This window comes from Lipomyces doorenjongii (assembly GCF_038497915.1).
Source record: "Lipomyces doorenjongii strain NRRL Y-27504 unplaced genomic scaffold V1508scaffold_61, whole genome shotgun sequence".
Classification (NCBI taxonomy): domain Eukaryota; kingdom Fungi; phylum Ascomycota; class Lipomycetes; order Lipomycetales; family Lipomycetaceae; genus Lipomyces; species Lipomyces doorenjongii.
Window position 1 is genome coordinate 46,216 of NW_027118128.1, and position 17,638 is coordinate 63,853.

The 17,638-nt window shown below is 48.4% G+C and overlaps 6 protein-coding genes across 6 annotated transcripts; 3 read left to right on the plus strand and 3 right to left on the minus strand.

The window, feature by feature from the left end:
- Positions 1-164: 164 nt before the first annotated feature.
- On the minus strand, positions 165-1,258 carry V1508DRAFT_250695 (uncharacterized protein). The gene has a single exon (XM_066936387.1). The coding sequence runs from the start codon at positions 936-938 to the stop codon at positions 210-212; it is 729 nt and encodes a 242-aa protein (XP_066793725.1). The 5' UTR covers positions 939-1,258; the 3' UTR covers positions 165-209.
- A 1,843-nt stretch (positions 1,259-3,101) lies between these two features.
- On the plus strand, positions 3,102-3,841 carry V1508DRAFT_423793 (uncharacterized protein). Its single transcript, XM_066941214.1, has 2 exons — positions 3,102-3,172; positions 3,227-3,841. The coding sequence occupies exon 2, from the start codon at positions 3,487-3,489 to the stop codon at positions 3,703-3,705; it is 219 nt and encodes a 72-aa protein (XP_066793726.1). The 5' UTR covers positions 3,102-3,172; positions 3,227-3,486; the 3' UTR covers positions 3,706-3,841.
- Positions 3,842-4,471: 630 nt separating this feature from the next.
- On the plus strand, positions 4,472-5,260 carry V1508DRAFT_423795 (uncharacterized protein; the record flags this gene model as incomplete). Its single annotated transcript, XM_066941215.1, has 2 exons — positions 4,472-4,742; positions 4,794-5,260. Exons 1-2 carry the CDS (start codon positions 4,597-4,599, stop codon positions 5,257-5,259), a joined length of 612 nt encoding a protein of 203 aa, XP_066793727.1. The 5' UTR covers positions 4,472-4,596.
- A 3,610-nt stretch (positions 5,261-8,870) lies between these two features.
- On the minus strand, positions 8,871-10,879 carry V1508DRAFT_423802 (selenium-binding protein). The gene has a single exon (XM_066941216.1). The coding sequence runs from the start codon at positions 10,769-10,771 to the stop codon at positions 9,350-9,352; it is 1,422 nt and encodes a 473-aa protein (XP_066793728.1). The 5' UTR covers positions 10,772-10,879; the 3' UTR covers positions 8,871-9,349.
- Positions 10,880-11,662: 783 nt separating this feature from the next.
- V1508DRAFT_423804 (SGNH hydrolase-type esterase domain-containing protein) lies at positions 11,663-13,237 on the plus strand. Its single transcript, XM_066941217.1, has 2 exons — positions 11,663-12,593; positions 12,645-13,237. The coding sequence occupies exons 1-2, from the start codon at positions 12,159-12,161 to the stop codon at positions 12,897-12,899; spliced, it is 690 nt and encodes a 229-aa protein (XP_066793729.1). The 5' UTR covers positions 11,663-12,158; the 3' UTR covers positions 12,900-13,237.
- A 1,675-nt stretch (positions 13,238-14,912) lies between these two features.
- On the minus strand, positions 14,913-16,590 carry V1508DRAFT_359350 (major facilitator superfamily domain-containing protein; the record flags this gene model as incomplete). Its single annotated transcript, XM_066937100.1, has 5 exons — positions 14,913-15,486; positions 15,538-15,605; positions 15,666-16,143; positions 16,189-16,390; positions 16,446-16,590. 5 exons carry the CDS (start codon positions 16,588-16,590, stop codon positions 14,913-14,915), a joined length of 1,467 nt encoding a protein of 488 aa, XP_066793730.1.
- Positions 16,591-17,638: the final 1,048 nt, after the last annotated feature.

Genomic DNA, 17,638 nt, shown 5'->3' on the forward strand with positions numbered 1-17,638 from the left:
TTAAGAACTGGATATTTACTCGCGACGACCAAAACTCTATTCGGGAGATAAGCCCAAAAGCATGTGCGCTTGCAGCCTTGTTCCTAACAGGGATACGGTTGACTAAGAGAACTTTGCAACAAAGCACCGGTGAAAGTATTCATGAACAACGGAAAATCTTACACTGTACATCTAAACCGACCCATCTTCAGTGCAGACACCGGCACCTTTTATGCCAGGTGTCGGATCCCGGTGACCTGGGCTGCCGTCGTCGATGGAGCAGACGTTACACCGACATATGCAGAGGAAGTTTGTTTGTCAATTGTCTCGTACTCTTGGCGCAGACTGACGAGCGTAGATTGGAGTGTGGCCAGAGCTGCGGCATTGTTGAGTGATATATTGGCGTCGACGGCCTCGACCTTGAGTCTCAAGTGATCGAGCTCTAGTTTCCTCTGCTTTGATAGCTGAGGCTCTCCTGAGTTCTTAAACAGCGCAATAAGGGCGCCGGCGACGGTTGCTGACGCCGTAAAACCGACGACCGTCACCTTACTCGCGCTGAACCCGGCAAGGGCAGTAGCGACGGCACTGAAAACGGTTTGTAATAGGACAGCGGCCCAATCCAAGTACATCAACGTGTTGGGATAGTTCGCTCCGAGGTTGTCTTCTATATCGTTTAGAAGAGCGTTCTTCTGACCTTGCGGCAAGGGACCCACTGGTCTCCGTCGCCTTCTACTCCCACATGAGAGGAAAGAAGGTAGTGCAGAGTTCGCCGGCGGCGCTTGCCGGTCTATGTCGCCGATTTCACCATCGTCGTACACGCCAGTTGTCCTTCTGGTTCTTGATGCTGCAGCTTCGGCGAGGTGAATCGAATGCATTGTGAGGGGTGCTGTATCTTGACCGCCATTGATGACGCTGTCCGAACAACTCTGGTCGGCCGCGGGCGGTAGTGGATCGGCCATAGCACAGACCGGCCCTCAGTGTTCAGAAATGAAAGGTGCTATCCTTGCACGCTACCCAATCGCCTAATTCAACTGCTGCAAAAAAGCGGTTGGTAAATCTCAGGAGAAAAAGGCAACGATGATGGCGATGTTTATGTAGTCTCGTCACGCAATTAACCTCATCATCGGGCTCGGACCCCGTCGAATGGATGACATGTGGCTGTTGGGCTCGGCGTCAAGATGCCAGACGTAGCTAGCTAGCTGAATTAGCGATAGGAGACCGAAAGCAGACTTCAAAGTGCCCCAGACTGCAGTAACACAGGCAGTTGAGGATAGCAGAGCACCAGCGAGTGACGAACGCAATTCAGCCACACGAGCGACATACGTCAACCTGCACAATGGCCAGAGGTCAATTAAGCCTCATCAATGCCTTCAGATCTAGGACGCTTCGTGACCAGACCTGACAACATCGTGTTTAGTATTGTTACTCTTGGCAGGGCACGCGAAGTTTCATCCTGCGTTTTCCATGTGACCAGAAAGCGGCCCACGGAAATCGTGAGGTTGTGGAAGTAGAAGCCTCATTAATCGAACCAGTTGCGGCTGAAGTTGGAAATAGGAGCGATGGACTAGTTGGCCGGCCGGATTTGCTGCTGCAGTCATCTAACTTAAACAAATGCGCCGTATTTGTTCGCAGCGTGCCAGTCGCAGCTAAAGGTTGGAAACATACGATCAGATCAAGTTTTCTTCAACAACGCCGCTGATGCTGGGCCGTCACCGAGGTTTGATAATGAATCGGCCGTTGACAGAGTGACGTGAGCTCAGGGTGCCTTGGCTATTAATCTCACTATTGGGCCAACGCCAGAACATTTGACTTCGGGTGTTAAGGTCGAGGTTTTTATGAGGTGTAACAATTTGAGTTGGTGGAGTCGCATTAAGGCAGTAGATATCCAAACTTTAGACCCTTGCTTTTGGGCCATAGAGACGATAGACCATTGCAAATGGGATTCTGTGAATTTGCAACGTCAACAGTTAGCCTACCGACCGACAGATTGTAGATGATCTATCGTGTTCTCCGTAACAGAACACAGAGTTAACCGTGTTTCAGTGTGATCGCGACAATGAGCTACCCAACACTTGATGACCATGGCCGGGTAATAACAGCCAGCGTTCTCGAGTGAGATTCTTTCTCTAAACAACGTTGAGATGAATGACCCAACAAGCTATGCGATTGAATCAGAGGTGCTGCGATACTCTGAAATATAGTATGCAGAACAAGGCACCATAACTCTTCGGCAAACGTCGGCAATGTCATACATTAGAACTGTAGGGTTCATAAGTGCAAATGGCCCATTCCTCTTTGGCTCTAGCGTGTGCGACTTTGGAAGGCGACGAGAGGATTAGCGTCCGGAGTTACCCAAAACAGGCATACGTCCGAGGCACTCCAAATTGCTGACTGCGTCATGCTCTTAAGGTTTCCGCACACAAACGCCAAATTGATACTCCCACGTGTGACTACTTCTAACATCGATTGAGTGGTGTATTGCACCCATATGTTTCACCTGAACTCTCACATCCGATTAGTGATTGGGTCCGGAGTCCGGAAACAGGGTTCAGGGTAAACCTGTGGGCCGCCGAGGCGCAACACAAGAGCAATTGCCGGACCACTTCCCTTCCGACATCCGGCGAATGCGGCATCCTCGGGCCACGGAATTTGGCGCAAGACGAGCACCGGCCTCGAAGGTGTAGAAATGTTTCACAGGATTCGATATACGGACTTTCTTGGCGCGGCTGATTTTGACTGACGTTCAAAGCTTTGCCCTAGCCCTACACAATCCGTGGTTTGGTGGCCGTCTAATACACGAGAAAGTATAACGCCACACTGCTTACGCCGTTTGCGCTACGGCTCAAATTGTAAATACGTTGGTGTTGATCTTGACACAAATACCTCACTTAAATTTGAGAGACAATGGTTTGTCCCGACAAAATGGGACTGGCGCGTCTATTAATTAGTGTCGATACTGGATCTTAGAAGCGGACGCTAACTGCGCTCTTAAGAGTCAATGGGCGTGTTTTACGCGGGTTATCTCTCCTGCTGCTTGCATTGCTGCGTGTAGGCTTGGCTTATGCTTTGTCGTATTTCAGACGTTTCTCTGATTTTGACGTTCCCACGAAATGTCCATTATTTATATATTTCTTTTATCAACCCAGCATAGAATATTCCTAATAAGTTTCTTCCCTAGAAAAATTTAAAGTAGGTTAGTTAGCGCCTAAATTACAATTAGTTGGGCGTGTTTTAGCTTATCGACTAGTCTACGTAAAGCGCGCATTCTTCGCCGCCTGCTGTTGTCTGACACAGTATAGACCATCGCTGCTGTCCTCATGTGTCCCCTTCTCACTCGCGACCTGCTGCTACGGCAGATCTTCTCTGCTGCAACCATAGCTTTCTTCCAAGCCTGATGAGCCTCCTTTTATTCGCCATCCGGTATTTGCGATCGCATCATAGCTCCAGTTTAACTAGTCGTCGTACTGCAACGTCTCCCTAAGCTGTGGCTCATCGACTCGCCAGACAATGACAGCCATTCTTCTCTATCGCCTCCCATTCGACGAGTCACTGCCCTCATTGTTGTTGTTGTCTTCATTGCTGCACTTATCGTTTTCCGCGACCTATCGGCTTCAACTGCTTGGATCCTCCAAATCACAGGCCATTCAGTTGTCTGCGAAGGATCTCCTGGAAAGTCCTGTACCCAAGAACTATCAGTTTGTACCAAAGCTAATACACCAGAGCTAGTCGACACCAGAATTGCCCTCCAAGTTTGAGACGTGGAGCGGATCGTGCCGGGAACAAAATCCAGACTGGCAATGGGTTCTGTGGACGGACGAGGATAACTTGAATTTGGTCAAGAAGTATTTCCCCTGGTTTCGGAGTACTATCACAAACTGCCAGGAGAAATTTATCGCGCTGATCTGGTACGAAATATGTACATGTATCTTCATGGCGGGTAGGTTTTTGTCAAAACAAAACGTTCAGTCTGCATCTTTGATCGCAATTTGCTAATCCAACGTTGCTCTAAATAGGATGTACGCAGACCTTGACGTTGAATGTTCGAATTAGGTAGCAAACTCATGAGTTGCTATGATCTCATATATGATAATATGTATTCCATGTCGGTCATACTACTTTACACACTGGGGCCGACCGAATCATAATGCACGCTCTGAGCGGTAAAACAAGTCAACATCGAACTTGCTATTTTGCACGATAGATGCGTAGACTGGAGTCCAGATCGCGTGCCCGCAAGACCGTCCAGTCAATATCCGGCGCAATACGACGTATCTGACCTCGCAATCAGCAATGCTATTGAATAACGTTCGTCGAGGTGACAAAAGGCGCAGTCGATGCATCGGTAAAGGATCTTCGGACTTTTGCACGTGACAGTGACATTGCAATTCAGACTATCACGTCTGGTCGATCAAATGGCTACGTTCGTCGGTGAGACTGGCCGATCCTACGCAGGAACGTATCGCGTGCAGCGTCGCAACGTATCTGCTGTCGTTTCAAATATAGAGTCTCATGAACGTAGCCATGGAACACGGGTTGCACAGATGACGCCTACGGCAATCGGTACGGCGGTCACTAAGACAGGATCTTCAGCGGACAGGCTTTGTTTCATTTGAATCAATGACTAGTTACGAGGAGATTCCCTATCTACAAATACGCAAAATTGTCTTGGCGAATGAGCCTGACAACGACTACGAATTTGACATTAGCTCGTCTTTGTATGATCAACTCAAGACTGAATTGGGCAAGGACGAAGAGGATGACTCGTATGCAATGCGCATGTGAAATGGAGCCAGAGTGACTCATGCTTAATATAGGTATCCCCGATTACTTTATGACTGGACGCATCAGGTTGTCACCATCGTGACAGAAAAACTCGGCTCCATGAGGACACGTCCCTCGCTATTAGGCCATGTCAACCGCGTGAAGTCGCTTTTGGAACGCGAAGGGATTCGTTTGGCCGCCAACCAAAGGCTGGGATGTAGTATTAGTCCGACGATTTTGATAAAGAACGATCGCTCAGAGTATGAAATGGAGCCAGACGGTGTCATTTTTTGTAAAACTGAGGGCTGGGAGGAGTACAAATTCGTTGTTGAAGTTGGCATCTCCCAGACGCATGATAACCTGCTGGAGAAGGCCAGAAAGTGGAGAATTGACAGTAAATGCAAGATCGTTCTGTTGCTTGCATTTTACGAGAAAGAACGTTATTCTATACCACATAAGCGCATTTCGTTAACTTCGCTCCAGATGGATGAGCAAGTTGTGCAGATGCGCTTGTATTGAGAGTCGCAGGATCAGTTTAAGTTCGGCCCATTGGTGTTTCAAGGGCACACCTGGTTGGACGAAATATCTGAGGGCTTCATGGAGGTTGTACGAAAGGACCCCAACTCTGATGATACGGACGCTCTGACGAATATGAAATATGTAAGGCACGCTTTGTCCCAACTAGTAAACCATAATACTAAGTCTAGTGTGTCATAGGTTCTCATAGAAAATGGTAGAGACAAAAGCTCTAGCATCCCGCGCGACGTTGGTGACATGCGACTGGCAGAATTGATACCGCGGGAGTCACTACGAAGTGACGCTGCAGCTGATGTTGTCGTCGATTTTTTTAATTGCGACAATTTTATGAGTATTGTCCGGGATGCAATGACGGCAACCGCTGTGAATAGGTTCAAAAAAGCCATCAAGCTTATTGCTTAGCGTACTTTAATATCCTGTCGTTCTGATTGCTACTTTCATATATTTATCCTATCAATAGACACTTTGCGGCTTAAACCCTAATACAACAAATAACTATGAGATCGCACCTTAATAAGCATCGCCTGAAACCCAGCACCGATAATAATGGCCATGAAGATCACCAACACACGATGAAAACAGCAGTCAATTGCCACTATTCAAGAAACGGTCCGAAGAAAACGTTGCGAAAACTTAGAACAAAATTTAGTACGTTGGACAGTGACAGACCATATGGCTTTTATGTCAGGAAAATCGAGTCACAAGCATTCCAACAGATATTCAGAGATTTGCCAGGTGTCTCGCTCCCGATCACATCCCGTAGAATAATGGCTCGCAGAATTGACCTGGAGTTTGACATGCGTTGATTGACACTTGGAACAAACGTGCGAGACAATTGCACTATCTCTGGATATTTGGACCAGCCAAATCTCCAAGGCGATATTGGGAGTGATTGGACATTGGCTGACACCGGAGTTTCAGTACCACCAGCAAGTTCTGGATTTCACCGAAATATAACTGGGGAGAATGTGGCGGAAGTGTTGCATAAGACGCTAACTGAGCTTCATATCGAAGCAAAGGTTCTAACAGTGACGGCAGATAATGCTGCCAATAACGAATCCCTTATGTCCGAGCTATACTTGAGATTAGCTGATCAGTCGCAGTCCGAATCTAGGATGCTAACGATTCGAGTGCAAAGCGACTGGGCTTTCAGGGCATCTATAGCGCTAGATGTCTCGCCCATGTGCTCAATCTCATAGTGACCGACATTCTTGCCAGTTTAAAATCTGGCAATCGTGCCTCAGCAGAGCACGCTTACAATCTCATGAATAGCAGCCAAGACATTGGATCACATTCTGCACTCTCGCGGCTTCGAATTATGACTTTGTGGATATCGAGAACGCCCCAAAGGAAACAACAATGGAAGATTTCGTGCCGGGCTAATAGTTTGAAAGCAAAAGTGATTCAGTATGACGTGGATACCCGTTGGAACTCCACATATCGGATGATCCGTGACGCGCTCGAAGCTAAGCAGCAAATCGGAATTGGATGGAGCACAATCAAACTTGCTTTCCACAATTTACTGCCGACGACTGGCTACTTTTGCGACAAATTGCGACTGTTCTGGCTAAATTCGAAAAATTTACACTGACGATTTCGAAGCGGGAGCCACAGATTAGTCTGGCAATACCTATATATTATGAGTTGCAAGACATGCTGCACGACGCTGCTTCTCGGCAGGGGGAGTTCTCTGGTCTTGATCTAGATATTGCCCAAGCAGTGTCAGCTGGCCTAAAAAAAATAACAGAATTATAATTTCATGGACGGGCAGAACGCGTCTTACATTGCCTTAGTGCGTGATCCACGATTTAAAGCATGGCTGCTTGAGAAGGAACTGGGTGCAGAAACTGCTGATAATATTGTTAACATCTTAAAGGATGCCCTTCACAGCGATTACCCCTTGAGCGCGAGCAGCGCAGGCTCTGTCCACTTCTGGAGAACCGGCCGTGGTTGGCAACAGTATTGAAGCGCGAGTGTTGCAAAAGGCACAACCGCACACCGGTCACTGGTCGGATATTGAACATTACTTTAACAGCGCGACCGTGGTGGTAAATGAGTCAGTGACTGCTGACAAAAACTGGCTGTTCGAATGGTGGAGAATTCACCGAAGCGAGTTCCGGCGGATGGCAGCCGCGGCTAGAGACTATCTAGCGATTCCTTCGTCAGAAGTTGCAGGGGACACCATGAGGAAGTTTGTTTTGTTAAGGGATATGTACGGCAACGAGGAATATTTTTAACGTAAGTCTTAAATTATTACACTTTATACGTGCGAAGCTTGATTTGTTGAGGGATATGTGGCAACGAGGAAGTTTTTTAATGTATTTGTTAAACTATTATATTTTATATGTGCGAATATTGCGAATAATTACGAATAAATTTTTTCTATTCGCATTCGCATTCGCATTCGTAAGCATGAAACATCCAAATAGTATATTCGCAATTCAAATGCGAATATATTCGTCATTCGTGTCCACCCCTAGGCCCTGGCCCTCTGTAATGACACTAGTGAATATTAAAATCCCAAGTAGCGATGTTATAACGAGTTTTAGTCTTGACAGGCGTCCAGGGCCATCACCTAAGGAGTTGCCCGCGGTATGCACGTATCCCCTTGTTTGTTTAGTCCCAATAAAGCTAGCCTAATTCCTAAATGGGGATAATATAACCTGACCCTGAAGTTAAGGTGTGAGTATAGGACGATAATGGTGAGAGAATCACCATATTAACTTCCTTTTTCCTTTTCTTTATCGATACTATATTTCATAGATAGTTATCTAGCGATCGACTCTCATCTTCCCGAAATACTTACCGCAGGATTTGACAAAGTATCGACCATTATCGGTTGCAAGAAACTATCTACCGGAGACCATGGCGCGACTGAATCAACAGAGAGTCCGAGACTCCTGGCGGCCGACCCTAGACTCGAGGAACTGGACGGCGACGTCAGAAAATTCATTGAAGACGTGATGGAAGAGAATGCACCTGAATCCCTGTTGAGAGGGTTAACGAGATCCTCCGCGGCGCGGAGGCCACCCAAGTTGAATGCAAGAAGTTACAGCGCGTAGCGAAGGAGAACGAAGATGATGCGATGGAGGCAATGTATTGTCAACCCCACGGAGCTGTCTGAACGGCATCTGTGGTGGGCCTGACGGGTATTCCTCCCACGACTTTGTCATAGATCGTCAGTGAATATTCTTGTATATGTGATGACTGGGTTTCATTGTGAAAATGGTGATGTGATGACTGAGTTTCCTTGTAAAAATCCTTGTACGTGTGATAGATCAGCAGCAGGAGGCGGGTATAACAAGACCGCTTGGGCCGTGGGTCGACGGGCAAGTTTCAGGTGAATAAAATACTTTTTATTAACTTGCAAACTGTGAGCTACTATTCCTCCTGAATCCCCACTTGTGCCTAACGCACATTACAGCTCTCGTATTCACCTGTATCTCCAGGTTGAAACTGGACGCGTGAAGCTGGATTCAGCAAGGTTCTTATGCCGCACCTTGCATTTCTCCGCTGGGACCGTGGCTCCCGCCAGCAGCGTCATAGTTACCCTCCTCCTCGTTCGTGCCTCCTCCGAACCCCAGAACGCAAACAACACTCACAAACTGCTGCATATCCTTCGCTCCGGTCGCTCCCTCATGGACCTGGCCCGGGGCATCTTCCGCATGATACGGCCTGCAGCATCGCAGAACGGCGTCGAGTTGCTACCGGAGGTGGAAAAGCTGGTCGGTGATTTCGAGAGGACAGATTCGATGGCAATGGAACATAGCCGGTTCAATAGAGGGTAAGCGGATTTTCAGATTGAGTGGGGGACGGATGCTATTAACACGCTCGGCATGGTATATAATTTGATATTGAGAAATCTCCTTTACCGGGCCGAGGAACCTCCAAAACAGTTGATGGGATGACCCGCAAGAGAGGAAGGTTATCGGGAGGACTGTTTCCCGTACATGTATACTGTTGATATAACTGTCGATGAATTTGATTAAACAGGTCATCTGCTAACCAGTTTTACATGGGGATTTGGATTCAATTGACCCTAGCAAATATGTTGAGTTATTACAATTTTTCCTTACACATCAGATTGCCGGTAGCAATACGAGTCCGTCGACGCATCGCCTCCCTGAAGCCTGATTTGATGAACCCGCAGCCCCCTGAACTCCTCCCCATGAGGAAAGAAATCCTTGTCGAACGTCATCCCCCCGTCGGGATTCACGTCGAGCTTGACCATCCACGCGCCCACGCCGTCGGGGTAGAACTGGTCGTCCCACGATCCATACAGGGAATTAGTACAGTATACGCGCTTCCCGTCTCGGCTGATCTCGAGCATCTGCGGCCCTCCGGATAGTGGCATACTCGGCTTCGCGGGGTGTGCGGCGCGACTTACGACGCCGCCGATACGGACGGAGCCGACTTCGACGGGGTGTGCGGGGTCCGAGACGTCATACTGTTTTAAGTCGCCAGTGGTCCAGCAGGAGACGTAGAGGAACTTATCGTCGACGGAGAGGTCGATGTCGGTGATGAATGGCGGGACGGCCCCGAATGACTTCAGTGCGGGAGGGAGGAGGTCTGGATCGGCGGGTTCGGCGGGAATGGAGATGACCTTTTCGGCCTTCCAGGTGTCACCGTCGCGGAACCAGTGGAACACGGCCGCGGAGAGGTCCTTTGTGGAGATCACGACGCCAACGAAGCCCCAGGTAGCTTCGGGGTCGTGGGATGGGCGCACTTCTAGCGCCATCTGGTGCTCCTCGCCCAGATCCACACGCTGAAAGTGTTTGCCGGCGGCGAGATCCCAGAAATGGATGGCGTGGCCGTACTTGTTGCCAAGGAGCAGTTCTGGGACCACGCCCTTCTCGATCATCGACGGGCTTCCCCACTCGCTGGATATCAACACGTTCTGATTCAGATGCCACCATGCGTCATAGTGGAAATGCTGCGGACCTCGTTCGGTTTCCCATGCTCCCAGGACGTCAAAAGTGTTGTGGTCGAGCAGGGCGACACCGCCAGGTCCGTCATCGTCGCCTTCCGCGCCACCTAGACAGGTCAAGAACACCCCATCAGGACCACAGTGAATTGTGTGTGGACGAGAATAGCTGGCCTTCTTGGAGAGCGTCTTGCCATCGATCGTCTTGACAAGTTTTGGTTTACGTGGATCAGGGCCCACGTCGAAGACGTAGATGTTCGATGACCGGAGGCCAGGAACAAGGAGGTAGCGTCGTTGTAGGCCATGTATGTTGTGTCCTTCGTGCTTGTACGCACTGGAACAGGCATTCCATCCAAAATGGTGCAGCTCGTTGCCTAAGGCCGGTGTATCAGCCCAGCCAATTACTCTACCGTAGGTTTTGGATCCAGGCTTGACATCGATCACTGTCACAGCATCGTTTTTCTGACCGGCGGGGTCGAAAGCAACTATGTAGGCCACTGTTTCTGGCGGGGCGCCGATGGCGTCAGCCGCAGTGCGGTAGAAGGTCGGATCCATGTCTGTTGAGCTCATTCGCAAGGCTCCTGCAGATAATGTAAGGGCATCCCACTAATCTGGGATTGCGCGTGAGCAAAGATGTAGTGTTTTAGAATTAACCGACGGGCAGAGGGAGCGGAGAGGACATCTTATACCCTTCTCCCCGCTCTGTGCCGTAGGCACACGTGTACATGAAATGAACGGATATACAGAAAAAAATGTACAAAACGAACGAACACCCGAAAACGAATGTGCGCGTCCGGCGTAGTACCCTGGCGTCGGTACCGAGTGCGAGCTCTTCCTGATGCGATGCGCAGATTCCTGCAGAGGTGATCATGTATCCTCCAACTCTCCGCTAAGCGAGGTCATGCCACTCCGCTCCCAGTGACAACTTGCCACATGGAGAACCTTCGCACCGAATCAGGCGCCCTGCCGGATCCTGAGCTCGCTACTTGTTGGACGCTAAGGTGTTAGTACCGACGCACAAAGGAATGAACAGCAGAGCCGCTACCTTCGCGGCAAGCGTAACTAATGACGTGTATGGAAGGTTGAATAATTTTCAATGCTCTCCCTTAAGGGGGACAACTTGGTAGGTTAGACACAATCCCAACGCCCACAACACGAAAGAGTTATTTCGCGCCCAAATGGAATGTGTATATTGCATACATTACACCGCCGGGTTCAGGGTTTCGCCAACCAGCCGGAAAATGAGTGTCTCTACAATCCATTAAAATCCGAGCTCAGCTGATATTTATCACCACTTAGTTAGCAGTAGCAACCCTGACCCTCGACCACAATATTCAACATGCCTTGCCCTGTCACAAACAAGGAATTAGTGAAGACACTGACATCAGCGGATACCCACGTAGATCACTGTCTCATTAGTTATCGCAGTGCAGTCAGCATACGTAGACCTCTAGACTTTAAGTAGACCTCAAACTACAGTGGTTGAACGCGAATTGCACACCAAAATTAAATCACAACGCTTTGGACTCAGCGCTGACGGCGCCAGCCATAGACAATTACGCTGTCCGCCAAGGCGAAAATTCAAAACCTAATGCGCAGGCCGCGGTTGGCCCATGGGAGCGCGTCAGAACAAATTAGCGTTGAGTAAAGAAGGCGGACGACACTTTGCAAGCACTCCGTCTGCAAGCCGTCAAAATTGTGAACTCACAGACGCCGCTGACAGTCGATCAGGCAAGAAGAAGTAAGGATAATCCCTTACTATCATCATCCTTCAGTCATTATTACCGAATTTGTCGCATAGTTTGTCGACAGCGCTTGCGCATAACAGCATAGAGCGGAAAAAGGCATGCGATGTTCAGTGAACCCTTCAAGTATAAGTATCAAGCTCGAAGCAATTCTTTTCTTCGGTCTTTTCTATGAAGGTTTTCCAAATGTTTTCGAAATTCGATAGGCAATAATGCATCTGTACAGAACTTTCATCCCCATAGGCGTCATAGGACTCATCGTCCGCGCTGTCGCCCAAGTATCGACAAAGATAATGCCACTTGGTGACTCCATAACCGAGTGGGGTTGCTGGCGCGCATACCTTTGGGACAAACTTCAGTTGGGAGGCATCGAGAATATCGATTTCGTCGGCAGCGTCACTTCTACTACAACCTGCAATGTCAGCGATTGGGATAGAGACAACGAGGGCCATGCCGGCTACCTTGCAATCGATATTGCCAACAACAATCTACTTGTGGGATGGCTCAGCTCGGCAAATCCGGATATAGTCGTCATGCACTTGGGAACGAATGACATTGCCAATAACAAGCCGACGTCGGATATTATTACGTCGTTCAGCACACTCGTGGATCAAATGAGGGCTAGCAAGCCAACGATGAAGATTCTGGTAAGTCTGATCCCTAAAACGGGCATACCGCGCTGACTGACGTGTGCTCAGGTCGCGAAGATAATCCCGTCGATCTTCAATAACCAGAGCGACGTTGATCTCAACGACGCCATAACACCTTGGGCGCTCTCGAAGACTATGACAGCCTCCCCCATCATTGTGGTGGATCAATACACCGGCATTTCGACCAGTGACTTGATAGATGGAGTTCATCCAAACGATTCTGGGGATGAGAAGATTGCGGACGTTTGGTATCAGCCCCTAGTCAATGCTATCAACGATAGTCAAAGCCCGGCTAAAGTGTAAGAAAATTGAGAGTGGGTTAGGTGTTTTGTTATGCGAGCAGCGACGATTTCTGTGGCCGCTCGGACTGTACCTCTAGGCTTTAAAGAGATAAGTTGAATAATCAATCGCTGACCATCCGTGACCCGGCCTTCTTGCAAGATGAAGTGTGGAAATGTGTAGCATACTCTAGCCTACGATCGTAGATTGTAGAATATTCTGGCAATATATAATCATGACGCAATTCGGTATTGGTGGAATGTGTAGAAGGTTTCAGAAGGAAATGTCTCAAGTATATATAGATGTCATAGGAACCTGCAGTGATGAATATGTTTGTTTGCTGTAGTGTGCTTCAATATAATCAAATATTTCAACTGGTTATGAGTCCTGTTTGAGCATAATGTGCGTTAGGCACAAGTGGGGATTCAGTATCATATGGGTGGATATGATTACGGTAAGATCAAAACTTTTATATTATTCATAAAGTTAATCGCAAAACTGAGAACTTAATCGTAAAGTACTCGTATAGTCTTGTTGAAATATTTGACTATATTAAAGCACACAACAGCAAACGACATATTCATGACTGCAGGTTCCAATGACCTAAACCTGCACCGATTCTTCTGTCATCAGGGTGGCGATCCACTCCACTGATTTGTTCAAATGGAATGGATCATCGATGGATGGAAATGGAGGTCTGTATGGGAATGGATGGTAATAGATTTCCATCATCCATTTCCATCCATTCCACCAGCTTGCTGTTACGTAATCCATCCATCCATTTAAAGTGCCCGTGGAATGGACGGATGGACAGAATTCTAGGGTTCGGGTTTTAGAGGCAGGGGCTGCCCCTGAGCTGCGGCTACGGCTTCAGAACGCCTAATTCTTGTGCTTCGCAAGTCAACATTCCTACCAAAAGACAGCAATATGACTGAACATGACAAGTCTAACAGCCAGACGACCAAAAATACGCCTTTAGCTACCTTAGAGGGAATTCAGGATGTCTGTACGAGAAGTTAGATGAGAGGCCTGTTTATTATGCTGCTGTTGCCCTTCACCCCGATCGATGGGCATACTTCGAGAATTGGTGGGCCAACGAAACTTCACGGATTGATACAGCAAAGAAGCTCGTTCAGGGACTTTGGGACTCAGGACACAAGGCATCTTAACGTCTGTTCTATACGCAGCGTGACGTTAGATGTCAAACGGCGGAAGGTCTTCCATACGAAATTCAACAAAAGTCGAGAAGAGTGTCGCCAGGCATCCCTGCTTTCTCATTCTCAGCACGCGTACACCACAACAGATGAATACGAAGAGTGGCAGCGTCTACGCCTGGACTCGGACCAGGATGTTGTTGATCCGTTAGCGTATTGGCACGAGAAACTAAGTCTTTATCCCGGCTAGCTCAAATGGGGCTCGACGTTCTCTCAGTTGCACCCATGAGAGCAGATGTGGAGAGGTTGTTCTCATCTTGCGGTGGAATATTAGACTCTTCACGTAATCGTATGGAGGCCAATATAATAGGTATTGTGCCGGGGGGTTCTTGGTAAAAGTCTGGCCTTATTCACCGTAACGAGCACCTTCTACAGCTGCCCGCGTCGCAAAAAAAGTCGCTCAAGGAGTGGAAGCAGTTGTTAGGTGGCCAGGAGGGAGAAGAGGAGTTACAGGTTTTAGGGGCTAATGAGAAAAAAGGGCTAGGCGGCGCTGGGCTAGTCATCGAGGTATTGATAGCTTCAACGTATCCATTCCACTGTCCATCCACTCCACTGATACCCTTCGTGAATTCATTCCATCGCGAAGTTGCGCTTAGCGTCCACATCCATTCCACGGATAGAATGGATCGCCACACCGGAGTTCCAGTCCAACCATAAATTTCACTACCGTTAATTGTGGCCCCAATTACAAGACTAGGTACGAGTGCAATTCGTAATTCACTAAACAACGTACACAAATGTTCTCTTTTAACGAACACCGAACTACGAAGAATCTCCAACAGTAATCGCAACGCGCGAAATCATTTTGTAATGTAAACGCCATTTACAAGATATTTCTGAAGCCGTACCCTTCATTTTCCACAGCGACAACCTCCTGTTTCCCGTCACCCCCAATCACAGCGCCGAAATCGGACTCCCTCACACTGAACTTCCTATTCTGCCAGTTCAAGTACCTCCGCAGTACCAGCGCCAAGAAGGCATTGAGGAACATAAACGCCGCGCATATTGACTTACCCTTTACAAAATATGGCGCTTCCTTGGCAGGGTACAACCTTGTTCCGAGGATGGGCCCGCACTGGCCGACCATCTGCAGCAATGCGATGCCGACACCGCGCTTGGTGTCAGTGCCCTGGTTGTTCAAAACCCATGGAAGGATATTGGCAATGCAGGGGAAAATTCCAGCTACGGAGAGCCAGATACCTAAATAGCGGACGGCGAGACCTTTGCAAGTGGCTTGGAGGACGTAACCGGCTCCGCCTATGAGGGAGAGGATGATGATGATGAGACCGCGTTGACGGATGCGGTCAGCAATCTGAGTCGTGGCGATGCAGAGTATGAAAGAAAGCACATAAGGTGGGGCGGCAAGACCTTGGGCTCGAATGCTCGTGTAGCCCATGCTGTAGCGACGGAGTTAGACAAGCTTGCGAAGGCGAAGGGCGGCGACTTACTTTGTGAGAATGGTGGGAAGGAAGACCGGAAGGGAGGAGAACGAGACATTGCAGCTGAAGTACATAAGCTGTAGTATGATTTGTCAGTATTTGGGTAAAATGAAGTGCTTGGACGAGATTTCACATACAGCGGTGAGCCAGTTCTTGGGATCCATCACTGCCTCTACTGCGTCCCTGAAACTAACGCTTCCGACACGTGATTCACTTTCCTGCCCAACTTGCCTAATTGCTCTCGCTCTCGCAACGTCCTTCTCTTCTTCAGTCAAGAACCTTGCCTTTTGTGGAGAATCTGCGAGGAAGAAGTAAGCCACAAAGGCAAGGAGTATCGTTGGCAGACCCTCAACTAAGAACAGCAATCTCCAGGCCGCTAATTTCTGCTTATGAAGAGTAATGGCATAGGCCAGAGCACTAGCAAAGGCGGTCGCGAGAGGCGAGCAGGAGAGGAAGACTCCGCAACGCTTACCGATCTCACCCCGCATATAGAAGAATGAGAGAAGATACGGAATACCAGGACCATAACCGGCTTCTGCAATGGCTAGGAAGAACCGGCAGACCATCATGCCTTTCCAATTTACTGTGAGAGCTTGGAGGGTTGCCGCGAGACCCCTATCACTCATATATCAGCTTTCATTCAGTCGGGTGGTTTCTAACAGACCAACCAGCACGCAGCCAAAAGCCCAAATGTGGGGAGGCAGGACTTTCCACATCAACGCCATCCACTCAAAGAGAACGTATGGGATATAGAAGATGGTATTAAGCCACGAAAATTGTGGGTTACTCTCATGAATACCCTTGCTCATGCCTGCAACATCTGCAGCTCCGATGTTGGAACGGTCCATGATGGACATGACATCTACGTTATGTGTTAGCACTTCTCAATGAGCTGATGAAGACAGCCCGGAACTCACATAGGGCCATGACAATAGGCATCAGATTCAAGTCCAGCTTCCTCACCACGCGTTTCTCAATGGCAGGGTCGACACGAACGGAGCGGTACACGTTTTCCGCAGTTTCCTGGTGCCCGAGGTCATTATTTTTCTCCAATGGTTCCATAATGTCAATCTGAGACAGCGAAGCAATATGTGGCTATAAATCCGGAAGGTTGAGTTAGAAAGAAGCAGTGCGCAAGAAGAAGATGTCGGAGGCGAAATGATGTGATGGGGGACTATATGCGTAGACGGATGCCTTATAGATCTTATGTACTGAGACAACGAACAACGAAAACAACAAATTCCCCATTGCCATTCAGTTCGAGCATTAAGTATGATATCACCCTACAAGTTCTCTCTGTGGAGAAGTGGCTGGCCGCGCCCCCGCCCTGACTTTGCAGCCGCACTATTCCCCACTAGTATAATATTGGACTTACTCAGGGTTGCAACGCAAGCCCTGTAGTTTGAATACCCTTAGCGTGCGGGGTAGAATGCTTGCATGAGAGGCTAAAACGATGAATGACAGAGCCGAAACTTGGTAAACCTTGGCACCCGATGACGGAATAAGCGGTGTCTCAACTCCCGGGAAATTAACAAGCTCCCGACGACAGTTTGCCGAAAACTTTCTCAGAAATCGGATGGTGGTGAACAGCTCTGAACCAAATATCCAGGCTGCCGACGAGCGACCCCGCTAAAGTCATGTGTACTTTTGTTACATATGTCGATAGTATAACCAGGGGCACAGCCACAGAGGAATCACGTGCTCGGATCAATGTCATCGTCCGTCCTCCCCTAAACACTCTCCGTCCGAGCTGGTCAAAAATAAACGAGCATCAGGTAGTAATCCACTTTACTACTTAAATCTCATTATCCATAGTCCTGTTCCTAGAGGTTTAGGATATACAAGAATCTAAACATCATTTTGGGACAATATAGTTAGTCTTTCCTTGTTGTTTGTCTATATATGAACTTAGAACATTTGGGACATGCAAGTGATTAAGACTTGTGGTTTACGCAGAATCCAGTACCCTTTCATGTCCAAGCATTTGCTGCATCCACATCGCAACGCCAATCTCACTTTGCTCCTGTTGTTATTCATTTTGAGATGTCCATACCTCGTCTGGCCGAGTACGTAGCTCTCTCCTTGCAGGCTAAACAAGCACCATGCGTGC

What these genes read in the sequence shown, in the direction of transcription:
- V1508DRAFT_250695 (XM_066936387.1), bottom strand. Translation starts at nt 938, where the DNA reads ATGGCCGATCCACTACCGCCCGCGGCCGACCAGAGTTGTTCGGACAGC.
- V1508DRAFT_423802 (XM_066941216.1), bottom strand. Translation starts at nt 10,771, where the DNA reads ATGAGCTCAACAGACATGGATCCGACCTTCTACCGCACTGCGGCTGAC.
- V1508DRAFT_423804 (XM_066941217.1), top strand. Translation starts at nt 12,159, where the DNA reads ATGCATCTGTACAGAACTTTCATCCCCATAGGCGTCATAGGACTCATC. An exon ending in AGCCAACGATGAAGATTCTG is followed by an intron (nt 12,594 to 12,644) that starts GTAAGTCTGATC and finishes ACGTGTGCTCAG; the next exon opens with GTCGCGAAGATAATCCCGTC.
- V1508DRAFT_423793 (XM_066941214.1), top strand. Translation starts at nt 3,487, where the DNA reads ATGACAGCCATTCTTCTCTATCGCCTCCCATTCGACGAGTCACTGCCC.